Here is a 22985-nt window from a genome sequence, read left to right as displayed (position 1 = left end):
AGAACCATTGCTTTCAAGCTGCTCATAGCATTCAATGGCAAATTGATACCCCTTGATTGAAGAACCAGTGATGAAATATAGCATCCCAACTGGCAATCGGAGCGAGACATAATTGCATCTTTTTACAAATTGTGACATGAGAACCCTGGTGCAAGTGCGAGTGGAACAAGCAACTAGGAATGAATCAAGGCAGCTTCTTGTCGACCATTTATACCAGACAGAACAACTAACTCGCCTACAAGGGAGAATAACGCAGGTCGTTTCTTGTCAACACTAAACAACAAGTACATGTATAGACAACTGACCTCGGCTCGTCTCAATAAAGCATTCAAGCCGTAGTAGGTGCACTCCCCTGGGCTATCTCTTCCTCCTCTGGTTTGCGACCGTAAACCACGTGTCTGTATAAAGGTTTAGCCTCATTGTCATGGAACCCACATGGAACGACTTACAAGTAGTAAAACGGCGTATTCTTAGGGTTTTTCAGCGCGGTCCTTAACTCGGCAAGGGTGAGCTGAACTTCCTCATACGTGAAGCCCAACATCTCTTTGAGCAAGAACAGGCCAAATCCTTCGATCGACTGCAGAACAAATTCCAAAGTGCATTGCCCAAGCTTTTTCATATCGGGCTTGGCAGGCCAAAGTCCAATAGGAATAGGCCACTTTCGTTCAACGACGTCAACATATCCAGCCTCGATCATGGCCTTTGCAAGCTTACGGTCGACGGCGTTTCCATGGGGCTTTCCCATCCGGGTTGAGGAAACCAGCATGTGCTGATGCCACCTCTTGAAGATGTGGTCGTCATCCATATCGCCTAGAGTCTGCGAGCGAACCTCAATATCAGCCTCGAGGATCTCAAACCAGCCATTGGGTCTTGTGTGTGCAAAGCATTGTTTCAATAGACCTGGCAGATCGGCAATGCACCCTTCGAGGTTTCGGGCATGAATAAAGTCAAACTCTGTGTTAAACGTCCATTCCTTCTCGAAATCGTCAATCTGGAACCTGCAATTTGGAGGCACCCATGGAGGTTGGATAGGGGACACATCAATGCCAACTACGTCGGCAGATGGAAACTCATCGGCGAAGTCGCTTCAATGCCGGTAGTTAGTCATCTAACAACAGCAAGATTTCTTTGAAAAACTCACATAGCCCAGATACCAGTTCCGGTACCAATATCCAATACATTCTGCATTTATTGTTAGCGAGTCGGCAATAATAAACCTTCAGTGTCGAATCTTTCCTTACCCGTGGGCTATCGCCAATCGGAGCCAAGAACAATTTGTCGTCAAAGAAATCTGTGATCCAGTAATGACTACACCATTTCCCAGGCTGTAAGCGAGTGGTCTGCCACCGAAAGAAAATGGAAGTCGGGAATGGAAACCCACTTGAAATCTAAGGCATCATTTGCCTGTTCATCATTAGGCCCCCAATAATCCGTCTTCTGAGTAAAACTCCGGCCATGTAATTGTCGATATTCGAGGACACTGTCGGTAACAGAGGTGGTAGAGGATGTCAATATGCTGTTATTAAGATTTATTAGCTGGTAGTCCTTGTATTTCTGAGGTGACATCCTAGCCTGCTGTTGTCAATAGCTTCATCAAAATCTTCGAGTGCAGCATCCTAAGAAATGCAAAAGTGAGCAAGGGTAATGCATTTATGTTTAGATTTGGGATTACATACCACAGGCACCGGATCGCCGTCCTGTTCGGCTGTGTCTGCCGGTGCGGCAGCAGCCACCGCCGGTGTCGTGCCGGCACTGGAGCTCTGAGCAACGTTCGACTCCACGGCGTCTGCTGGGGTAGTTGTCGCCAGCTGGGCCGTCGTGTTGCCGGGACTGCTCGACATCTTGGATTAGACCCAAAGCGTCAGATTTGCGGTGGGTACTGAAAAAGGGGGAAGAAAGACCGAGGGTTCGAACTTCGACGGGGGAGAAACCCCTCCTTTATACTGGGATAGTTGCGTCCTAAGCCATCTCAAATGCAAGACTGCATCCTGCAGACCAGGATCAAGACGCCGAGGAGTGGCTGCAAGTTCGTCTCTCTGAGCCAATTAATTGTCCCATCGTCTTCAGCCGAATAGAGTTGACCCACTTACGGCATGGCAAAGCGGAAGGTCCATCAGACAGAAACCAACTGCAGGATGCATATCCACGCTCTTGGCGGATGTGTGGACAGATTTATCATCCAGTACCACTCTTTTGCTTTGGCGGGGTTGGTTCAGGAAACAGGAGCCCAACAGAAACCCCGCTGCGAATGCAGTTGCTAGACCGCCACTGGGCGGTAACAATGCCCGTCTTGCACCATCCGGCGAGCTGTTTTCAAGAGAGGCACCTCAGCGTCCAACGGCAGCTGAATGTATTGCTGGGCTGACATGAGAACCCGCGGGTCAATACAAGGAACTCGTTTTGGTTATCTGCAGAGATGCGACTGCGAGCTTATCAATGTGCCGGCTGGGCTACCATTCTGTATTTGCCTATAGTCATTGGACAAACTAGAATTTGCAATCATTCCACTTGCCGTTGAGCGCAGATTCCAGCCAGTCAAGTGACTGCATTCTGAGTCTCTCAGGCCTGTGGCCTTTCCCAGGGACACGAACTGCATTCCCGAATAAGCAGTCTAAAGACTTGGCAGTTCAAGCCTTCTGCTTAGCTTACTAGATTTGGCTCTAAATTCATGCTGGAGTTGGACCAGTCCCCTGCCCGTACTTAATGGCCCTTCTCGACCCTACACCTTTTTTCCACCTCCATTTGCGTCATAGAATTCACAGTGGATATCAAAATCCGCGCGCAAACTTTAAAAATGGGAAATTCTTGACTGGGGCCCATGAGTATGATGAAAAGTACTTTAAACAAGGCTGCCTTATGCTGCTGTAGCTGAGTCTGAGCTGTCGTGCCCCAGTGATTCAGGCTATCGGGCGTAGCTAATATGCCCGTCTGTAATGTAAGACCAGCTCTGTCCGCGACTAAAATCATCACTTACAAGTAATAATAAGTCTAGTCTATATACGGTCGCCCATAGCGACCCTCACCTCCCCCATTATCACAACAACCTCTCCGTATGTGAACCCAATGACCTTTTTGAGAAGGAGGAACCTAAAGCTTTCCATGGATTGGTCAGCTCAGTAGCTGGTTCACTGGGGCACATCGTAAATGGTAGTTGATTAGTACTGAAAAGTGAGGGTTGCGTTGCCGAAGGGGGATAATGGATGGAAGTAGGAGTTTATCTGAAGACCTGGCCGAGGGAGTCAAGCATACAACTCCCTTTGAACTGGAAACAGTCATGCCATTGGTTTCCCTTGATGTACTCAACTGGGATCATACAAACCTGGGGTTGAACCTGCTTAGCAGGGATAAGAGAAAGGGTCCAGACTCCTGTGACGAATCCCAGGCGAGATTTATCAGCCAACTCGAGGTTCTAAGCTGCTTTTCGAATGCTCGTATGATCTTCCGTCTACACATAGTTGACTAGAATACCGATCAAGTTAGTGGGCCGGAATGGGCTGGCCAGGCGCCGAGGCGTGGCTACGGCAAAAACAAATACCGAAATGGCCTGATTCGCCTTCCCCCTCTATCCGAAGTCGTGAAACCGTGTGGATCTCCTATAACCAACGCGGCCAGTCTCAAGTCTCTATGCTGGTCACAGCACATACAGAACAGCAGTCAGAACATGTGACTGAATTGCTCATGGAGAGTATCGGGTCAGTGTGTGCGCTAAAATTCATATATGATGCTTTGAGAAACCGTTCTGTAGCTTATCGTAACACTACACCATCGCCTGATCCCAACTCCACAAAGTCAGACTCCGGAATCTTTGACTTGATTCGGCTTTTCTCGGCATCAACTGCTTCCTTCAGAGTGTACCGTGTGCGTTGAAGCATGAGGGCTATAAAACCCGTGCCCTTCTTCGGCTCATCGTGTGTCGCGATCCAATAACGCGCGCCAGTTTCGCCGACGGCCTTGATCCCATTCATGGCACCGAGATTCAGTTGCTTTGTCATCCAGATGCGAACGTCATGGAGGCCATGCAGCAGTGCCAGCGTTGAGAGCCCACAGGCCCGAACACACGACAAATCGGATGCCTGGACGCCGTGCGGGGAATAGAGTATCGTCTCGGCCTTCCCGAGATCGAAGGCGATCATGATCGCGGAGTGGAAATACATTGCGTTCCCATTCGTCACTACGCGCCCTATTCCAATCCAAGAAGGCAACCCTGCGATGCTCAGGTCCGTCTTCCAGCTCTTGGTCATCGATGAAAAGCAGGGAGTAGTGGTGACGGAGTTGAAGTGCTCCCACGACCGGACCAGCCGGGCGGCTTTGTCGGGGGCAAAGACTGGCGTTGACGGAAGGAGCTCTCTTAGAGTTGCCTCGTGGCAGTGATCGGTAAACTCGTGCGATATGGCGACGACATCGATGTACGAGTTGTTTGTCACCTTTGGCCCTCCTGCCCCTTGCTCCAGGCCAGCCAGAATCGAGTTGAGTTGATCCAGTGTCTGAACGCTGGGCTCAACAACGTGCCATTGTGTGGAAACCCAGGTTGCAACGTCGGTTTGCGGGCCCTTGAGCCATGGGTCGAGAAGGATATTGAATCGCCTCCGGCCAGATGGCGGAGTGCATGAGGGCGGGTACGGCAGTTGAATGAGCCATGTGGTGTCTGCGTTAAGGTGGATAAGGACGGGACGATCCGTCTCGAGCGCTTCGAGCCAGGCAGCCCGGTCGCTGACCTTCATTTTTGGAAGGGTATTGGATGGTTCGTCGTTGATAGCCATACTGAATTGTGTGAAGTTGCCCGGGGCTGTGTAATTCCCGACTAAACGTTACATGGTTGAGGGCTACCTTAGGTTTTGAGTCCAAAGTGGGTGACGTAGTCTGGACGACCACGGGACCCCTCTGTTACATCCTGGTCATTGCTACCATACTGTGACCTGTGGCTATCGCCGAAGTCGATATTACATCTACAAACGGTTGTGTCTTCCAGGCGGATATTTTGCCGGTTTGGTTCTCGCAGTAAGGGTGCATGTGGTTTAGACCACGACTACACTTGCCGTCAATGACTTTTCCTCGACATGATACTCGAGATATGAGAAACGCAGTGCGAAGCGCGGTGGCAAAGTGTGGCAATTGGAGCATTCAGGCACACCTTGACAGCACTGTCAGCGGCGGCAGCCCCAAGATGAAACCGGGATTCCTCAGTAGTAATAGTAATACCCTCGATCCTGATATGAACCTTAGTCGGACAAAAGCATATTGATGTTTAGGTCAACTGGGTTGCACGATGATGATCTTGGAGCAAAAGGGGGTTGCGATAAGTTCAATTAAAGTATCTATGCGGTTTTATTCCAAAATAAATATATTCCGTTCATTTCTGACGGCGAGCTCAGTGTCTCTTAGACTACGAGCACACAGCCGTGTTACCCACCAACTCCAGAAAAGCAAACAAAATCATGAGACCACGTGCTCCGGCGTCTGGAAATGATACTGGGCTAGTGAGGGCCAGTCCGTTTGGGGGCGCATCAGCCTCGCCAAATATCGTCAAGACCCGAATGGCGCGCGGGGATCTCCTATGCGGACCTGCTACGAGCCGTCACCCAGCACCATCCAAGCTTTGGCGCCCTGGTGGCTTGCTGAAGATGGTTCGCTGATTCCTCCTCTGGTCATCGTACAATGTGGTTTACATGCAGATCCATCTGCGTCAGAAATAGAATCGGACTCGGATTCGGACTCAGAGTCAGTCGTCATGTCGGGAGTGTCGTCGCTAAAGTACGGAGGGGAATGCAACACTTCAGAGACGAAGTGTAGGGGTGCCAATCGAGCGCTGTAGGTACTGGGGGTGGATTCGGTATCCGAGGATGACTCTTCAAGGTCGGGTGAGCAGAGAAACTGAGCGAAAGATTCGCCGTGTCCAAGTTCTGCAAGCGTAAGGTCCAATGCAAGTTGCAAGTCGTCGTCGTGCGAGACTTCCGGGGCTCTGGTCTTGCGTGCCCTCTTGGCCGGGCGGATGGTATACTCGGGCCCAGCACGGTCGATGGCCTCGAAGCCGAAGCCGGAACCGCGCAGGTGCTCATCGTCGTAGAGGAGGCCGACGCGATATAGTTCGGAGATGTCGCGTGCATCTTGCGGGTAAGTGAGAGACTTCGTGGTGCGAGCATCCCTGAAAGCCTCCTCCCTCTCCAGGGACGGCGTGCGACGACGCTGCCCACCGGGGAGTTTCTGGCTACTCATGGCCAAAGCGCGGCCCTCGGCCGCCTCGCCGATGCTCCATTGCCGGTTGGGCCGACAAATCGGGCGACGACGGGTTCGCCGTTGCGACCTTGTTGCTTTCTGATGGTTGGCAACGAGGACGAGACCGAGAAGAGGGAGCTTATGTTCGGCGAGCTCCCTGTTGAGGACGATGGAGCCATCGGCGTGATAGTAAGCGCCGTTGTAGTGGGCGCGGGGGCGCGGCCTGCTGACCTGCGAGGGGCCGGGGGACAGGTACCGCTGGGTGAGATCTAATGCATCACAACTGTCGTGTAGTGCTAAACCCATGCTGGGTGGTCGGGTGGCTTTTGTATCCGGGAGGTGCGGGTTAGTTTCTTGTAAGTGCGGAAGAGGGCGAGGTGTCCAGAGAAGCGCGTGGACAAAATGGGGAAGTCCTGGGCGTAGCGTAAATGTAGACGCAAAGGCGCGCGCGTTCACTTTGAAGGTGTGTCTGGTAAGACTGATAGAATGTTAACGAAGGGGAAGGATATATATCCTAATCAGATGTCTGGTCTTTGCTGACGCTGGTCTTTGCTGACGCTGCTGATGATGTTAGCTTGAATGAAGCGGGCTTAGTGCAGGCTGTAACACGTAGGCGCCTCCGACACCCCGGTCTAGTCGTCCGAACTCGTTCCCGAAGCCTTGGAGTCAGCAGTGTGGACGATCGTTATGGTGGGTTGCAGCGGCCGGTGATTGGGAGCCAGGCTTATGGATGGGGAATGAGTCATTCTTGGCCATGATGGAGGCGCAGCGCGTGCTGTGTTACCTGCCAGGCTTACAGGGTAAGTGGTCTGCTGTCATCCATTCATGTTTGCCCGGTTCTGTATTCGGCTATACCGTTAAGAGGCACCCAGCAGACGCCTGATCCAACGTCATGGGGTCTTGAGTGTGAGGAGGGAAGCTCGTGCTCGTAACATGGGCGAATCGGTAGTATCAACCGTGTTCTGGGGCGAATGATAATAAGACCTCAAGCATGAGCATCGCAAGTGCTGGTCTCAAGGTCTTGTGTGTGCGAGTGAGTGAAACCAGACACTGTAACAGAAGGGCACCCGCATTGGATGATTCATAATGGACAGGCTAATGAACCTCCCAGTTAGTTTCTCTCCTCTGCAAATAACTGGCTTATTCCATTCCATGCACATTTTCGCCGGCTGCACCATCCTAATGCGACTGACTGACTCATAGCATGGGGAGCCCCTGGCGATCAATTGGGTTTCCTGCAGGCTTCAAACCTGACCCTTGGCGCAAAGCTGCCCTGCGATGACTCCCTTGTCCCTAATATGTATCCATATTGGGCAGATTTTGAACACGAAGAACAGCCTGACTACTAATAGAGTATATTGATTGGGCAATTGATCTTGAACCTCGTCATGAAAGTTTGACTGATCGGAATACAAAGGGACAACGCATGCGTCGATATCCGATAGATAGCCAAGGCTGTTCTTGGCCTATTATAGATGCAACGTGCGACAATGTTCACATCAAGTGACAGCAGCATTATAACGTCAACCAACTCTCCCTTCTATTTATTTTTCAACCCATATGTGCACAGACCCCTGTGTTAGAAAAACATATAAAAGGTGCCTTATACCCCTAATAGGGCGTATATTTCTAAAATCCCTTAATATATGTATCTTTAACACTACTACTTTAAGACCTCTTTCCTTTATAATATAATATACTATTAATTAGATATATACTATATTAAGTAACTAAGTAAAGGCTACTTCTAAAGAGTTTAAGCTAGTATAAATAATATATACTTTATATAGCCTTATATAGCTATAACTAGCTACCTTAGGTTTTTATTTCTTTATAGTTTTCCTTAAAGTAGTCCTAAAATAAAGACAAACTAAAGTAATTAGTATTAAATACTTATTAGTACTTTTTAAGAAGAAGTAGGAATCTAGCTAGGTAGAGGATATCTTAGATTAATAGGCTTCTGCCTATTACAAAGGATATCTAGAAGGAAGGAATAAGCTAATTGAGCTGTTTAGGCACTTTCTAGCACTAACTGTATTACCAGTTTGAATTTCCTAGGCACGGTGGGCTTATGTAAGTTAGCTACCCTAGGCGTCCTTTGTCCTTTTCAGGAACGCCACAGACGTTAAATATTACAACAACAACAACAATTATAACGTCGACAAATCTGATTGTAATGCGAATCTCACATTATTTACAACGAAGCACGAGGCGTTAAGAATAAGGCCGTGGCGCAGTGTGAACAGTTAAGTTTATCTAGGGATTGCTGCTATATCATAATGCCTGCCCAACCTTCCACTCATCATGGTCGCTGTGACGTTTAGGGCTCGACGCTGAAGCCACCGCTATCGAATTGGAGCGGTACGACTGGGTTTCCACGATTGACATCTTGACCGACTTGTCAGGAAATTCCATTGAGCTGGGACTCTTACGAGTTTTGGATGAAGTAATATTCGTTGCCACCGTGGTCGTTAGCTGCGTCACCTTGGATGTGATCATCTTCAGCAACTGCCAGGCACTAGGCATGCATGCGACAGCGAGACCCACTCCCAACTCGACGTATGCCCATAGACTAACGGGAACAGAGTCGGCTACAAACAAATTTAGAACGACCCCTACGAACACTATCGAAATTTCAGGTGCGTTTCGTGTGCTTACCGGTAAGGTCTATAGATATTGCAAAGCTACTCAGAGATTTGATTCGTAAGATGCTTACAATGGTAAGGCTGGCGAAACAAAGATTAGCTTGACAATTGTGCGTTGCCTGTATGTCCTAAAAACACTTACAAGATACCGGCTTGAAACATGGCTATTACGCCAATCTTTTTCCGCTTATTCATTTGCAGCTTATAGATCTGAGTGACAGGCAGGACGAGCATTATTATGTCGAGTGTAATGTTGAGAGCGACGTGAATGAGACCAGACTTGTCCACGTCGATACAAACCCCTTCATGCTCGCCATCCCAGCCTGTCCAGAAATATGAAAAGGGACGGCATTGGAAAAAGCAGACAAAGAAGAATGTCATGCAAACAAGCAGGTTGAAAATTTGTACAGCCCAGAGACATTGGCGGAAGCGTCTTCCGGGGAAGATCTTCAGGAAGAGGAACAGGATTGATGCCTTGATCAGGGCCAACCCAGCAAGGTAGATGAACCGGAGGACGAGAAAATGCTGTGAAAAAGTCAGTAAAGTCGACAACCAAGAGGTTTGCATAGAATACCTTGAGAAAAGCGGTAATCTCATAATCATGTAGCGTCCAAACTTCTCTTCCAAATCCTATATCAATGACTGTGTTTCGACGCATTAGCAACCAGTACCTGCCTCAATGACCAATCGCGACCTCACTCACGGTAAAACGATTGGACAAACACGACAAGGATCAAGACCTTTTTCTCTCATGTCAGTCCATGGTCTGGAGGCTCTCGGTCGTGAAGATATTTTCCTACAAATGCCACGAGCGCTGTTGTATCATCGTGCCCCCAGACTGACATCTTCGCGGCCTTGGTCGTAAGTCTCATTGCCATAAATACGCATGCGAAAGCGACGGCGACACCGCTGACCCAGCGGATCTTTCTCGTTTCGTCACGTGAAGTTCTCCCGCACTGAGTATAGCTTGCGTTCGTGGTCGCTGTACTCCTGTCAGCAGCCCATTCCCCATATTCGAAGAATTCCTTCCACCCACCCAAAGTCTCTCTGATGCTACATGACGATCGTATGCAAGGCTCAACGGCGGCACTGAACTTTGTGTCTGCACAAAGGCAAGCCTGGTCTATCGCCGAGCAGTTTGACTGTGGAATCGACTGAAGCATACAATTGATCTGTAGAAAGCGTATAGTTAGCAAGTCAGATCCCATCGGAAGCCTCCTCAGTGAGGGGTCATACAGCGCAGCTTGGGATGCCCTCTAGGCTCAGCGGAGTCGCTGCTGAAACAAACCCATAGTAGCTGCATACAAGGAGACCAAGCACGCGTGGTGCCAACATCTCGCTTCCTGGGAATGAAGTTTGTTGTCGAAGTTTGTTGTCGAAGCTTGGCGTGACACTTGGCGTAAGTGTTGCACCTTGGTGTTACAACGAACCGGGTACAGGGCTACGCTTGACAAATAGTGCAAAGGCCAAGTAGCAGGAGGGGCGAGGACACAATAATTAAAGGGAAATCGGGGATTATTAGCGACGGAAGCAGGTAATACATGACAGGTGAAGGCTAGACTCGCTAGTCTTACTGTGTCTCAGCTAACAATGCAGCTATTACCGACCGGCTTTCATCTCAATGCACTGGAATAAGCAGGCAAGAAGGCAAATGGGCTTTAAGCACCTCAAGCCTAGCCCGACTTGGCTAGAGATTTATGCTTATTGGCTACGACTGAAGGTGATCTTCGGAATGTTCAATGACGGATTCGGTGTAAGATGGGTCTCATGGGTGATCGAATTTAGGGATGCAGCGGCAATAATGCGCGCCATCCCTCGATCCGCAATAGACGCCCAGAAATCCACTTGACTTCGATTTCAGAACTTGTTTATGAAAAGTATGCGAATTTGCATCGGATCATTATTTTTCGGGTCCTTTGTTCTAGTCGGCAGAGCACCGGTGGGCAGATATGCCTGTTGTAGGGCTCTGGCTTTACAAACGTGGGGACAGTGGCGGCACATCTTGCAGTGTGAAAGAAGTCTTCAGCAGGTTGATAAGAGATTGGTGGCAAGGCAAATAAAACAGAAAATTGTTTATTGGCCGTTAGTAATCCATGGTTCTCCGACCAGAATTTCGTGAACATCAGGTCAGGCCATCAGTTCTTGCCATCGCCAATCTCTCTTTGTTGTTTGCGGTCCGGGTGCGATCAAGCGCCTCTTTTAGGCAGAGACCAGACGCATCCAGAATGGGCTATTCCATGCAAATGATGGAAATATGTGGCAAAACCAGTCAATAGCAAATGCTCTGGCAGCTCTGCTGGTATGCCTCATCGACAAAGGAACTACCTCTTGTTTATCCTTGGCCAAGATAGAGAAAAAAAGACATATGGACCAAGCCCTTCCGGCTTTGGTTGGGCCCCTAATGGAAAGTTTTTAGATAATCTCACTTGAATTCTGTTTTGTATATCATGGGATCTCACGGCAATCTTTGACTGATTTAACAAAATGCTGTAATAACAGTATATCGCCGCAGTTATCACACTGCAATTATAAATTTGCTTCTGGCCCATTATCACGGTTCTCATACCAGCTCTACTATGCCTGTGTTGTGCTTAAATAGGTTAGTATGTAAATGGTGTATCTAGCAGAATAGTTCGTGATGTTAGGCCCCGATCTCCTCGTCGCCAGTGCCAGTTATTGATGCCAGGAGGGGACTTTGCCACTAGCAGAGCCACCAAGCTAGAGGTCAATGTACTGCCGCAATAGGCTGTAGCGTAACGGTCAACAACACTCCAGATTACAGTGTTCAAGTCTTCTGGCAACAGATTCTAGTGACTGGCAGAGGTTTCTAGGATGCCAGGATGTATGGCAGAATGCTGGTAGTAAACATGGGTTATACCTAATCCGGCTTGTCTCAGCCACTGATTCAGAAAGGAACATTGAACAATTCTAGCTCTAAAAAGCAAACGGATCCGGCAGCAATAGTACAGCCAAAAGAGGCATGGCGGCCCGGAAAAGCATTCGGAAGGGTTTCTAGGCACTTTTATGTACAGCTGACATCAGCAGGGCAATTAGTAGTAGGTAGATGCTAGCGAGAAGATCCAGGCCTTAGCGCTTTTAGTACTTAGTTATGTATTTATCTTACAAGCTAGGGCACACAGCAGATAGGGTTACATAAATAAATAAAGAAAAGGCTTGTATTATAGGAAGAAGAATCCTATAGGTAGAGGGCCTATATAAAGGGGGCCCTTAAGCTTGTCTATATAACATAGCATGTAGTGTAGCTAATAGTATCTGCTACACAGACATGAGCCTCCCGCGATAATTTATGATGCTACATCTCAGCCACCCTTCTGCACCCTTTTTGTTTAGGCACTTATACCGATACACATCACTTGATTGTGCCTAGTTTTGTGCCCAATTGAATTGTGATAACTACGTATTTAGTACAGGCTAGCTCTACTTGTCTTTGTGGTTTATTTACCTCCCTGATGCACCAGAGAGATCACTTTTTACCTGTATTATTCATCGTTACTTCAAGTTAGGGTATCACTCTGTGATGCCAGCATTTGGGAAGAAAGAAAAAAACATTGATTGTTGCCAAGACACGGGACAGATTTATTGAAGTCAAGTTCGAGTCCTCTTAGATTCATTCGCTTCAGAAAATTCTGCTTTCCTGTTCCGCTTCCTTGATTTTGTCTCTCCACATTCTGCTGACGATGTGGAAATTGAGGCCTCCGGCTTTGGCGATTCAGCACTCTCCAAGTCAATCTCAGCGAGCCATGGTGCCTGATACAACTCGTCACTGCCTTTGATTGCCGCATTGATGAATAGGGTCCGACCGTCTTTCAAAGGTTCCACGTCATCAGCACAGTGGCTTGTTCGACAGTCCCCTTGTGCTTTATATCGGGCCAGTCTCTCTTTCCTTGCTTCTGCAACATTGTATGATTCATGGCGGGTGCCAAGATGTTCCAATACCGAGGAATTGGAATTGTCGATATCTTCGAGATGGGTAGGAGCTTTGGAAAGGTGCTGCTTCCAAGCGACAAGCCTGGCTCCCCATCCCTGATGAACGTGCCCAAAGCAATGGATTTTGGGCTGCGATTGTGCAACTGCCCGGAACAGTTGGGGGCACCCGATGCGCTTGCCGCCTGAGATGTCCAAAACGCCGCGAGGTGGGCCATGAGTGATAACAACATCTGTGCCCATATCGATATTGAAATCATGGGTAGAGTACTCAAACGCCCATCCCTCGGTGCTAGGAGTGTAGGCACTGGCGTACACTTTCATCAGGGCACCGTTGCCAAGCACAAACTCATGTATGCCTTCGTCAAGGTAGAGAATATTCTCAGCTTTTGCTTCGTTGATCCAGGTTTTGATATTGAGGAGCTCTTTATCGATCAGGCCGGCGAAGGATTCTTTGCCGGCTCGTTCTGCTTCTTCAACCTTCTTCCGCAACGCTGGAGGGCCAAGGGATAAGTCGTGGTTGCCAGCGATGAACAATTTGAGTGGGGCATTGATCTTCCTAAGGAGTTGCAGCGTGTATTCGTATTCCGGCATTGAAGATCTTTCTGTGAGATCGCCACAATGCATCACCACGTCGACTGGCTCGCAGAAAACTGCGGGAAAATTCAAACCATGGGTGTCTGAGAGAATTAAAATCTTCGTGCTCACACATGAGGCCATGGTGACGGGATGCCCTTGTGATATACACGGTAACAGTGTAGGGTGACTGTGTTATCGAAAAACGAGAGGTTACATGTATGGTTGTGTCGCGTATGAATGAGTGAGGAAGAATAAGAAGAAGTAGAAGAAACGGTTTGTTTCTTTGGCGGGGGGGGGGGCGTCATTCTATTATTATAAGATGTCGATTTTTCTCCGAGATCATCAAGGTCTATCGACAGAATTGGTCCAAAGTTTATAGAGTATTAACGTCCCTCTCAATCGGTAACACCACGATCTACTACTTAGAGGTCGCAGAGTGACAGAACCGACTAAATCATTAAACCTAGGTATGCGCATATGCAATGCATCAAATTCGGATATTATTGTTTGGCACTTTGTCCACCACAGACACACTGACTGACTTGATGCAAGACTGAGTAGACTTTTGTGAACTATCTCTACTACCCTTGGCACCCTTTCATAATGTGTTGTAGAGGCACTTTTCGGGTAGGAAAGAGCATAGGAAAAGGGGGTAATTATGTACGTGTAGGATTGTGTGATCCGGCTGGAAGGAATACGTATCTAAGAGTGTCGGACCAAGTGGGGCTGATGAACCGGCATAATAGTTTATCCGGCCCCAGAGCTATCCTGTACGTGGCCGCGCGATGCGTTCACCCGCATCGGGTCAATATCTTTCAAACTTGTACATCGCGATTCACTTTCAAGAGGAGCTATAGAAGCTACTCTATGACTATTGAACAAACGACAGATCACTAGGTGATCAACAGAGCAACAGATCACTAGACCATGAGCTGGACTAAATTACTGTTACCGAGTACCAAACTCAGCCACCTTGTAGCAGAAACCCCTCTGCTAGGAAAACCGACCGTAACATTACAGCCTGAGGTCTCGTGAGAAGCGTGAAGGAAGGTGCGTTTGGGTGAGGTGGAGAACTGCAGGAGTCCTTCCTGCATCTTGGCGCCTTCCCAAGGGTTTGACGCGTTTGTAGCCGTGCCTTCCTCCCTCTCCTGCCCCTTCTCCTCGCCCTTTCCTCCCGCAGTCAACCCACCGAGTTTCTGCTCGTCCTCCACCTCCCTCTCTCAACTATTCTTCCATTTCATCCAAGAACAGCAGAAGAACACCATCTTCTTCCCGTTTCTCTGGAGGAGCTGCACTTGTCTTTGTTCATCTACCTCGTCGTTCATTCGGGCAACTTATGCTGTCCTGTCCTCCTGCTGCCACTTCTGCCTCCCTTGGAACATCGAAGCTGTTACCACAATACTAGAGACTTCTCTTCTCCCTTCTACTTATCCGTTCTCGTCTCCTCAACCCGGTAACCGTCGTCAACATGACCTTCACCTGCGGCACGTGCTGGCGTGAGTTCCCGGCCGGTTGGCACTCGCGTGAGCAGCATCTCAATGCGACCGGCCACCAGGTTCCATCCTACGAATGCGACACCTGCGATAGATTCTTCGGCAGCAGCCAAGCCGTCGAGCAACACATGAACGCCCTCGGCCATTGGGCTGAGAACGTCTACCACAACTACAACGACGACCCTGAATTCGAGTGTGATAATTGTTCCGACTGCTTCTCCGATGAGGACGACCTACGTGAACACAAGGTTCAGTATCACTATTACTGTGATCCGTGCGACCGCTACTTCCACAGCTATAACAACATTAGCCAGGTAGGCAATTAATTGACTAATTCTCGACACTGGACTTCGCACCACTGACAGTTATAGCATCTTAATTCCAGGACCCATCGCGGCGGCACCATTGAGTGTCAGTTCTGCAGGAAGTCGTGCAATACGGCCACCGGCCTCGTCCATCATCTCGAACGGGGCGCATGCCCTAATGCACCTCTCGATCGCGACAAGCTCTACCAAGCCGTCCGTCGGCGTGACCCGAATGGCCTCATATCAAAGAAGCTTTTGGATTGGCACGCCTCTTCGACGTACCAAGCCACTGAGCGGGCCTATAACCCGAATGCCCGCGCCTATGAGTGCTACCTCTGTCACCGACACTTTGGCGCTCTGCAGAGCCTCAACTTCCACCTGAACTCGACAGCGCACACGCAGGCCCTCTATCACTGTCCCAACCGTAACTGTGGTCGCGAATACAAAACCCTCGCCAGCGTCATCAACCACTTGGAGAGCGAATCTTGCGGTTTCATGCGTTTTGAATCCGTCCAGCGCAACGTCCAGAGAATTGTCGACCCGCATCGGATGATTGCTTTTTAACCAAGGCGACGACCTGCCGATTTAGCCACGGAGAAAATTTCGGGCTCGATGAAGAAACAGTTGCTTCTAGCGACTGTTGGCATCCAAGGGTAATCTCACACATGTTAGAGGGTCGGGATAAGATAGAAGATAGTCCGAGCATGACACTAGACTGGAAGACAGGCAAGGCTCCCGCCTATTACACTGGCATTTAGCAACCGGGACAACGTTGTATCAAATCAATTATATCCGTTTGCTTCATCCCGATGGAGTTACTGTGAAGATACAGCCCGGTCGGTACTGCCCCCGCATTTGTCCTCCCGATGCCCAATGAGGCGAGCGCGGATGCAAGCGGGATCATGCATGCTGTGCTTAGACCCAGCTGTGTCGTTCTAGCAATGCGGACGGACACACTCCGAAGACCAGGTCAAATCGGTGCGGAGCCCCGGTGCGGAGGTCTCGGAGCTGTCCACCATTCGTGCCATAATAGGAAACAGCCTGAATCGGAACCGCCCGCCCAAGACACCTGTCCTGTATCGCCGTGCTACCCTCAAAGCGGCAAGGAACCGGCGGAGCTAAACAAAATGACACGGTCCAGAAAAGTGCATTGTCATTATAAGAGCAGCGCTGTTCTTTGTGTCTGATAGGCCTCGTCCAACTGAACTTGGGCCATCTCCTGGGATGCATCAACCGGCTCCGGTTTTGAAGAAGTCCCCTGGTTATCCTTACTGTTTCTCTCGTGCGATCCAACCGTAAGAGAGCCTCGCCGTCAGATATTCATTCAAGAAAAGAAAGGGAGAAGCCGAAAAGCGGCATTTCATGCAACATTTGTGATTGAAGCGCAAGCAGAGTGGCGTAAGCCAGTGTCATCATGGGGCTCGAGCAAGACGGCATTCCAGACACGGGCATAGACGCAGAAGCGCCAATTGCCACGCACCCGACACTTAACAATGTCGACTTTGGCCTTCAAATTGGCTTCGAGGAGATCCTCGCCGATGTGGACCCTGACATCTCGCTCGATTACCTGAAAAAGGCCGAAGCCCACGCGGGCAAGCCGCCGCCGACGCGCGTGCCACGAGAGACGCTGGTGAGCACGCACAACCGCTACGTGGAGCAGCAGCAGGCTCCTGAGCAGCAGAACGCCCCGCGAATTGTGAAGAAGGTTGTCCTTGCGCTCTCTTACCCGCCTTGTGTAAAATCTGTCGTAGAATTGTCGCCGGTAGGTCAAATTTCCATCCCGAGAACACGTGCGGACCATATTGATATCTGTAGATGCACCTGGACGACCTCTTGGTTGAGAATCACCACGAGGACAAGTATCTTGTTCTCAGAACAATCTGCCCACCACACAAAGGAGCCGGTACTATCACAATCGTCGAAGATGAGAATGGCAATACCGACAAGTTGGCGCTGTACAACCAGGGTAGCTCGACCATCCTGCAGGCTGTTCCGGAAGGGTCTGTGATCCTTCTCAAAGAACCGTACTACAAGTTCAACGGCGATGATGACTTTATGCTTTGCGTTGATCACCCTTCAGATGTAGTTTTACTTCGACATGGCCCCGACAACTCACTTATCCCGGGCAGCTTCAGGCAAGCTCCCGGATCCCAGGTAGCATCGGAATGGCGAGATGCGGGGGATGTGGCATTCATATCAAAGAACCTGCCGTTGGCTGTAGTCAAGTAAGCCCCGAGACCGACGTTGCCCAGTTTTGTTGATCGAAGACTTACAATGTTATCCCAGCTATACAAGGGCCCTGGAGCTTGCAGTAATGGACGACAAGGTCTTCAGAGCTGACTTGCTATTAAAACGTGCGGGCATCCAATTAGCAACCAAGCTCCTGGACAGTGCAATCGCCGATGCTCTCGCATCAAGGAGTGGCGGACCGACCGACTGGAAAGCCTACTTCATCGCCGCCAAAGCCGCGTATGAACTCAGAAATTTCCAGATCAGCAAGCAGTACTTTGACTCAGCTCTGGAACTGAAGCCTGGAGAAGCCAACGTCCAAAAAGACTATGAGCGCTGCCTGTCAAGACTCCAAGAGGAAAGGGGAGACTACGATCTCGCTACCATGACGCTGGACGTGTCCGCCAAGAACATCCACATCGACAGGGCGAGCTTCCTCTCAAGGACCGAAGTCAGAGACTCGCCCCATCATGGCCGCGGCCTTTTTGCAACGGAGGACATCAGGGCGGGCGAGATGGTCTTCGCCGAGAGGGCTGCCAGCGTGCCCAACGAGTTCAACCCGAACCACAACGCCGCCGCCGCCTACGCCCAGCTCATCGAGCTGTGCGCGGACAATCCGACCGTCCACAAGAGGGTTCTCGACCTATACGGCGGGACGTACAGACGCTCGGGACACGAGGGAACCATCGTCGACGGCAAACCCGTCGTCGACGTCTTCCTTCTGGAGTCCATCCGCCGCAAGAACTGCTTCAGCGGCGACCTGGTCACGGCGCAGGCCGCAAAGCCGGGCTGGGACATTTGGAAGCAGGGCATGTCCCGCGGGCTGTGGGTGCACGCCGCCTACGCCAACCACGCTTGTCTTCCCAACACCAACAGGTCCTTCATCGGCGACATGCTCATCGCCACGGCCACGGTCGACATCCCCGCCGGCACGGAGATCACGCACATCTACCTCCCGCCCAAGGCTGCATACCTGCTCCGCATGTCGCAGTTCCGGCACAGCTGGGGGTTCGTGTGCAGCTGCGCGCTCTGCGAGGGCGAGGGCCGGTCACCTACCGAGCAGCACAAGAAGCGCAACGCGGCGCTGGCCGAGTTCGAAGCGATGGTCAGGCAGAAGCCGCCGGCGCGCTTTCAACCAGACGCTACGATCCGCCAGGTCGAGAGGCTGGCCAACAGACTCTCGGCGCTGCACGAGGCCGAAGTCTACGACGGCCCAGGCCTCCCGCGGCTGATGCTCGTCTGGCCGACCATGTGGCTTGTCGAGGCCTCGCACTCCCGGAAGCAGTGGGGTAAGGTCGTCCGGTGGGCGAACGAGGTCTTCCGCAACTTTGGCTTTGCGGAGCCGGTGCGGGAGGGCCGTCTGTGGGTATACAAGGACACGCGGGCGGTCACGACGTTCGAGGTCGTCAAGGCGCTGAAGCTCTCGGCCGAGGCGTATGCTGCGTTGGGAAGAGAGGTGTTGGCGCGGGATTGCCTGGACGCAGCGAGGGTTGGGCTGAAGACCATGGTTGGACATGTGAGTGACGAGACGTTCAAGGCGTTCCGATAAGCTGGATTTTTTTATAGCTTGATTCTAGATTTGGAACATTATCCCAGGCAGCTTCAGACAAGCTCCCAGATTCCATGAAGGCTGCATTGACACTGACTTGATTCAAGACTAGATAGGCGTTTGCTAACCGCCTCCATTGCCCTTGACACCATTTAATAGTGTAAATATGGCACAATGTCACAATCTTCCGACATGTCAAACTTTTCCAACTTGGCCATGAGCTCACCACCCCTCCACGTTTGCGACCTCTGCTTTAACACGTGGCTCTGTTCCCCATCCCAGTCTCCCAGTTGTTCCTGAGTAAGATGGAATCCTTGCGGCGCCGTCCTTGCGTACGAAAAGTCGTTTGACGCACCTTCCGCGGATTGTGGCCCAGATGTTTCATTCAGCGAACCGAGGAGGACATGAGCTACATATTTGTCCCTGGACCTCTCCGCAGACTTCTTCTTCCTAGAACTCTTGATTTTGCTCTGTGCGGAATCTTCGGGCTTTGGCAAATCTTCTGAAGCAAAAAAGTGGATTTTGCGAGTCAATGACGACGTGGGTAGGAAGATGTCTCCCAAGTTGTAAAGGACACCCCTCGGGGCAAATTGAGTGACGTCCTTCTTCTCAACATCTCGAAACAGTGGCAGACGATGAACAAGAAGCCGAAGGGATTTCTCAGTCACAAACAAGTGATCCTTGGCCCATGACAAGGAGAAAGGGAGGTTCATCACATCCAGCTTTTCTCCCTCAGCGAGATCACTCACCAGGTTGACGGACGTGCGGTAGATTAGATGTGGCGGGCTTCTTGCCGTCTTTCTCCGCGAAAGCCGGTGGGTGGTGACGAGGATTTTGAAGCCAAGTCGGACTTCGCCGTCGGTGTACCGCATCTTGATCCCCTCGAACGACGCCATATGAAGGTACATCCCGCACTCTGAGAAATGGCACTGGACCGAGACCTGGCAGCTTTGGGGTTGCGACTTGGTGCCCGTCCGGATGAAGTACGCGTTCTCGGTGAAGTTGGCGAAGAGGATTTCGTTGTCTCCCAGAGGCCACACGAGCAGATCCGATGTGGGATGGAACGCTGGAGGCGACGCGTACAGCCTGGTTCGAGATCTTTGGCGAAAGCTGAAGACCTTCGTCTGCTGACGGCCGTCTTCTTTCTCGAGATGGTAGACCTGCACCTCGCACAACGTCCCCTCTTGCTTTTTCCGACGGCTTTCGAGCAGACCCTCGAGCTTCGCTATGGCTGCCTGAGTTTCCTCGTTGTCATCATCCGACTGATTTGACGAGCTGTAGTCATATACAGAATCGTCGATTGAGGAAGGAGCCTCGTCTTCACTTTCACTCGAAGAATGCTCATCTGAGCTCCTGTCGACGAACATGTCCAAGGTTTTCGCCGAGGATAGGGATGAGGCTTGAGATGGCGTGTTCTCGAAGTGGACGCCACGGCCGCTGTCGCTGCTTCCGCCTAGGTCAGACGCAGGAAGGCCGTCCTCTTTGACTTGCAAGCTGGATTCGGTGTCGAAATCTCCCAAGATCCGATCTTCTCCGATTTCATCAGACCTTGCGGAGGTTGATCCCTCGCTCCAAGACTCTCTGGCAGAGTTGGACGCAAAGGAAGACGTTTCAGTCCAGTCCAAAACATTGTATCCACATCTATCAGAGAACTCGGACTTTACTTCCAAGGAATCTGCGACAGAATTCGCAGTTTGTTTCCCAGAGGCCGAGACGTCTGGCTTGTCCTCCTTGGACGTTTCCACGGCCGGTGTCGCGTCCTCCGAATCACTGTCGCTATCGGTGCTTCCATCGTAACTGCTGCTCCCAGTGCTGCTTTGGCTGCTGTGACTACTACTGCTGCTGCTGCTGTTCAACAGAGTGTCTGTTGAGCTATTTCTGTCCCCGTCAGCGGCGTCAGCAGGGTCGACTTGGATTTTAACGTCATTCTCCGATATACGATCACGCCGAGCCACTGCAAAGTATCTGCTGTTGCATGATATAGCTTGTATGTAGCTTTGGGGGCCATCGGGAGGTAGCAAGGGTTCGTAGAGCGTTTTGGCCGCTGGCTTGGTCCCCGGGTTGCCCGAGTATAACTGTGAACCGACCCTCAGAACATTTCCGTCGCTTGTGACTTCCAACAGTGGTGCTTTCTCGGCAACACCTTTTTTCAGCTCGTGCTGATACAGGCGAAGGCATCCTGGCGGCAAGGTGATCTGCTGTGTTACTTTCAACTTGGGGCTTCTTCCGCGACTCAGGGCCCATCTCTCAACTGCCAAATGGGATTCCGTCTCACTAAAGACAAATGATGGTCAGTACAGCGGCCTCGAAAGAACCTCGTTCTTGTATTCTTACTTCACCGTCAGTTTGAAGAAATCAATTTCAGAGCCTCCCGGGCTAACGCGGTCGTAGAACATCACTGTCCTAGCTGGTGGCTCAACACCGACGTCCTCCAAGATGAAGCTTTTGGTCGTGCTCGGAACCTTGTGGAGAAAGTTCGACTGCCCCAGGCAACCCCATAGACATCGCTTGATCTCGCCCCTTAATTTGCCGGCATAAGTTGACTGAGTAGCTAGGAAGTGGTTCCACTCTCCAATTGCCTGATGATACTCTTTCTGGAGACGGGCGCCGCAGTGATGTTTCTTGACAAACCATTTTGGGAATGCCCTGACCAGGCTTCTCCGTTGAAGTACATCGTTTGAGTAGTACCAGAAGTTGAAATGTCCTAGATAGCCAAAGTTAGAAAAGGCCACCATGAGAAACGCATGCATCTTATTACCTCCGACGAACAAGGATTGAACCTGAAGGCAGGTCATGAAATTTGACGATTGAACGAATTGAGCTACTGTGTCACAGAGGTCGGATGTGTAAGGGACGTCATCCAGATGCCTATGCCAGTACTTGGCGGCGTAATTGAGCAGTGCGTGCTCCTTGATGTCGCTTCCGCATGATGTTTCGAAGGTCATATTTCCTCGTTCCAAAAGGTCTTTATACCGCTTTTGTTGCAAGTACTTGAGGCATCCTGTGCCAAGTACCTCGGGTGATATGCAGAAGTCATCTTTGCCCGATACAGCATGTGGGTGCTCAACCAAAAAGGTCCTCACTGCACCATGTGACAATGTACAGATCTGTCTTCCCATAGCTTCTTTGGGTTCTTCCACGCGGACCAGGGGCCCGCAGGCGTCTATTAGCCGGTCGCGCATCAAAAGACATGTGGGATGGATGTTGTCTCCTGGCGAGCTTTCGTGGATTTCGATAGCTTCACAGAGTTCGTCCAGAGAGAGAGGCCGTTTTGCATAAACGATACAGGATAAAGAGTCACTGTGTGATGGACAGTCAGCAAAATGGAGTTTCAACCCTTGTGTGTACGAACCTGATGAACTTGTGTTGTGTTGGTGGGAATCTCCGGACCAGTCTTTCCAAATACGTCTCAAAGTCGTGCGGTATGCCCTTGGCCACCATTTCCTCTACATCTGCGAATCTCAATGCTTCCTTGAAGATTTCCAGCATCAGAGTTGCCCAGAGGAAACTTCCATCCACCTGTCTCCTCAGATCTGCCAAGATTTCCTTCTTCTTGGACTCTTCGACCATGTCCAGATAGTCTCTTCCCTCCAAAGCCGACTGGAGAAGTTTGTTGATGTCCCCTGTGTTCTTAGCAGCACTGAGTTGTATTTGCTCAGCCTTTGTCAGTAAGTCAAAGCACCCACTTATGGCCCCCCCCTGCATTTGGCCCACCCTAAAAACGATACTATTATAACACTACTACTTTATTTAATTAACTATTAATAACCTCTTAATACTATAATAATATAGCTTTTAGCCTTACTAGGTAATTCTAATGCGCTAGATTTATCTAGCTCACTTTTAGTATCGCTAGCCGTAATCTAGGCTTACTACACCTCCTTAATTGTTACAAACTTTGTATTTAGATCTAGTGTAATAGCCTTCTGTTTTCTAGTTATACTATTAGTAACTTAGGCTTCTAGAAGGCTTATTTTTTACTAGGTAGTAGCTAGTGTATATAACTACTTTTAGAAGCCTTTTTTAA

At 50.2% G+C, this 22985-nt stretch overlaps 8 protein-coding genes across 8 annotated transcripts; 2 read left to right on the top strand and 6 right to left on the bottom strand.

Moving 5' to 3' along the window:
* Window positions 1-328: 328 nt before the first annotated feature.
* GLRG_02083 (methyltransferase domain-containing protein) lies at window positions 329-1841 on the bottom strand (the record flags this gene model as incomplete). Its single annotated transcript, XM_008092741.1, has 6 exons — window positions 329-398; window positions 450-1085; window positions 1142-1182; window positions 1242-1308; window positions 1382-1572; window positions 1677-1841. 6 exons carry the CDS (start codon window positions 1839-1841, stop codon window positions 329-331), a joined length of 1170 nt encoding a protein of 389 aa, XP_008090932.1.
* A 1905-nt stretch (window positions 1842-3746) lies between these two features.
* On the bottom strand, window positions 3747-4760 carry GLRG_02082 (uncharacterized protein; the record flags this gene model as incomplete). Its single annotated transcript, XM_008092740.1, has 1 exon — window positions 3747-4760. One exon carries the CDS (start codon window positions 4758-4760, stop codon window positions 3747-3749), a length of 1014 nt encoding a protein of 337 aa, XP_008090931.1.
* An 805-nt stretch (window positions 4761-5565) lies between these two features.
* On the bottom strand, window positions 5566-6519 carry GLRG_02081 (uncharacterized protein; the record flags this gene model as incomplete). The annotated part of the gene is made up of 1 exon (XM_008092739.1): window positions 5566-6519. One exon carries the CDS (start codon window positions 6517-6519, stop codon window positions 5566-5568), a length of 954 nt encoding a protein of 317 aa, XP_008090930.1.
* Window positions 6520-8487: 1968 nt separating this feature from the next.
* Window positions 8488-9703, bottom strand: GLRG_02080 (CFEM domain-containing protein; the record flags this gene model as incomplete). The annotated part of the gene is made up of 6 exons (XM_008092738.1): window positions 8488-8804; window positions 8872-8939; window positions 9001-9383; window positions 9433-9500; window positions 9562-9598; window positions 9659-9703. The coding sequence occupies 6 exons, from the start codon at window positions 9701-9703 to the stop codon at window positions 8488-8490; spliced, it is 918 nt and encodes a 305-aa protein (XP_008090929.1).
* A 2761-nt stretch (window positions 9704-12464) lies between these two features.
* On the bottom strand, window positions 12465-13523 carry GLRG_02079 (calcineurin-like phosphoesterase; the record flags this gene model as incomplete). The annotated part of the gene is made up of 1 exon (XM_008092737.1): window positions 12465-13523. One exon carries the CDS (start codon window positions 13521-13523, stop codon window positions 12465-12467), a length of 1059 nt encoding a protein of 352 aa, XP_008090928.1.
* A 1327-nt stretch (window positions 13524-14850) lies between these two features.
* On the top strand, window positions 14851-15744 carry GLRG_02078 (uncharacterized protein; the record flags this gene model as incomplete). The annotated part of the gene is made up of 2 exons (XM_008092736.1): window positions 14851-15189; window positions 15247-15744. The coding sequence occupies 2 exons, from the start codon at window positions 14851-14853 to the stop codon at window positions 15742-15744; spliced, it is 837 nt and encodes a 278-aa protein (XP_008090927.1).
* Window positions 15745-16594: 850 nt separating this feature from the next.
* Window positions 16595-18958, top strand: GLRG_02077 (TPR domain-containing protein; the record flags this gene model as incomplete). Its single annotated transcript, XM_008092735.1, has 3 exons — window positions 16595-16942; window positions 16996-17405; window positions 17467-18958. The coding sequence occupies 3 exons, from the start codon at window positions 16595-16597 to the stop codon at window positions 18956-18958; spliced, it is 2250 nt and encodes a 749-aa protein (XP_008090926.1).
* Window positions 18959-19110: 152 nt separating this feature from the next.
* On the bottom strand, window positions 19111-22663 carry GLRG_02076 (uncharacterized protein; the record flags this gene model as incomplete). Its single annotated transcript, XM_008092734.1, has 4 exons — window positions 19111-21232; window positions 21293-21662; window positions 21717-22258; window positions 22311-22663. The coding sequence occupies 4 exons, from the start codon at window positions 22661-22663 to the stop codon at window positions 19111-19113; spliced, it is 3387 nt and encodes a 1128-aa protein (XP_008090925.1).
* Window positions 22664-22985: the final 322 nt, after the last annotated feature.

The sequence above is a fragment of the Colletotrichum graminicola genome (genome assembly GCF_000149035.1).
Source record: "Colletotrichum graminicola M1.001 genomic scaffold supercont1.6, whole genome shotgun sequence".
NCBI classification, from domain to species: domain Eukaryota; kingdom Fungi; phylum Ascomycota; class Sordariomycetes; order Glomerellales; family Glomerellaceae; genus Colletotrichum; species Colletotrichum graminicola.
This window is presented reverse-complemented; position numbering and strand designations above follow the sequence as displayed.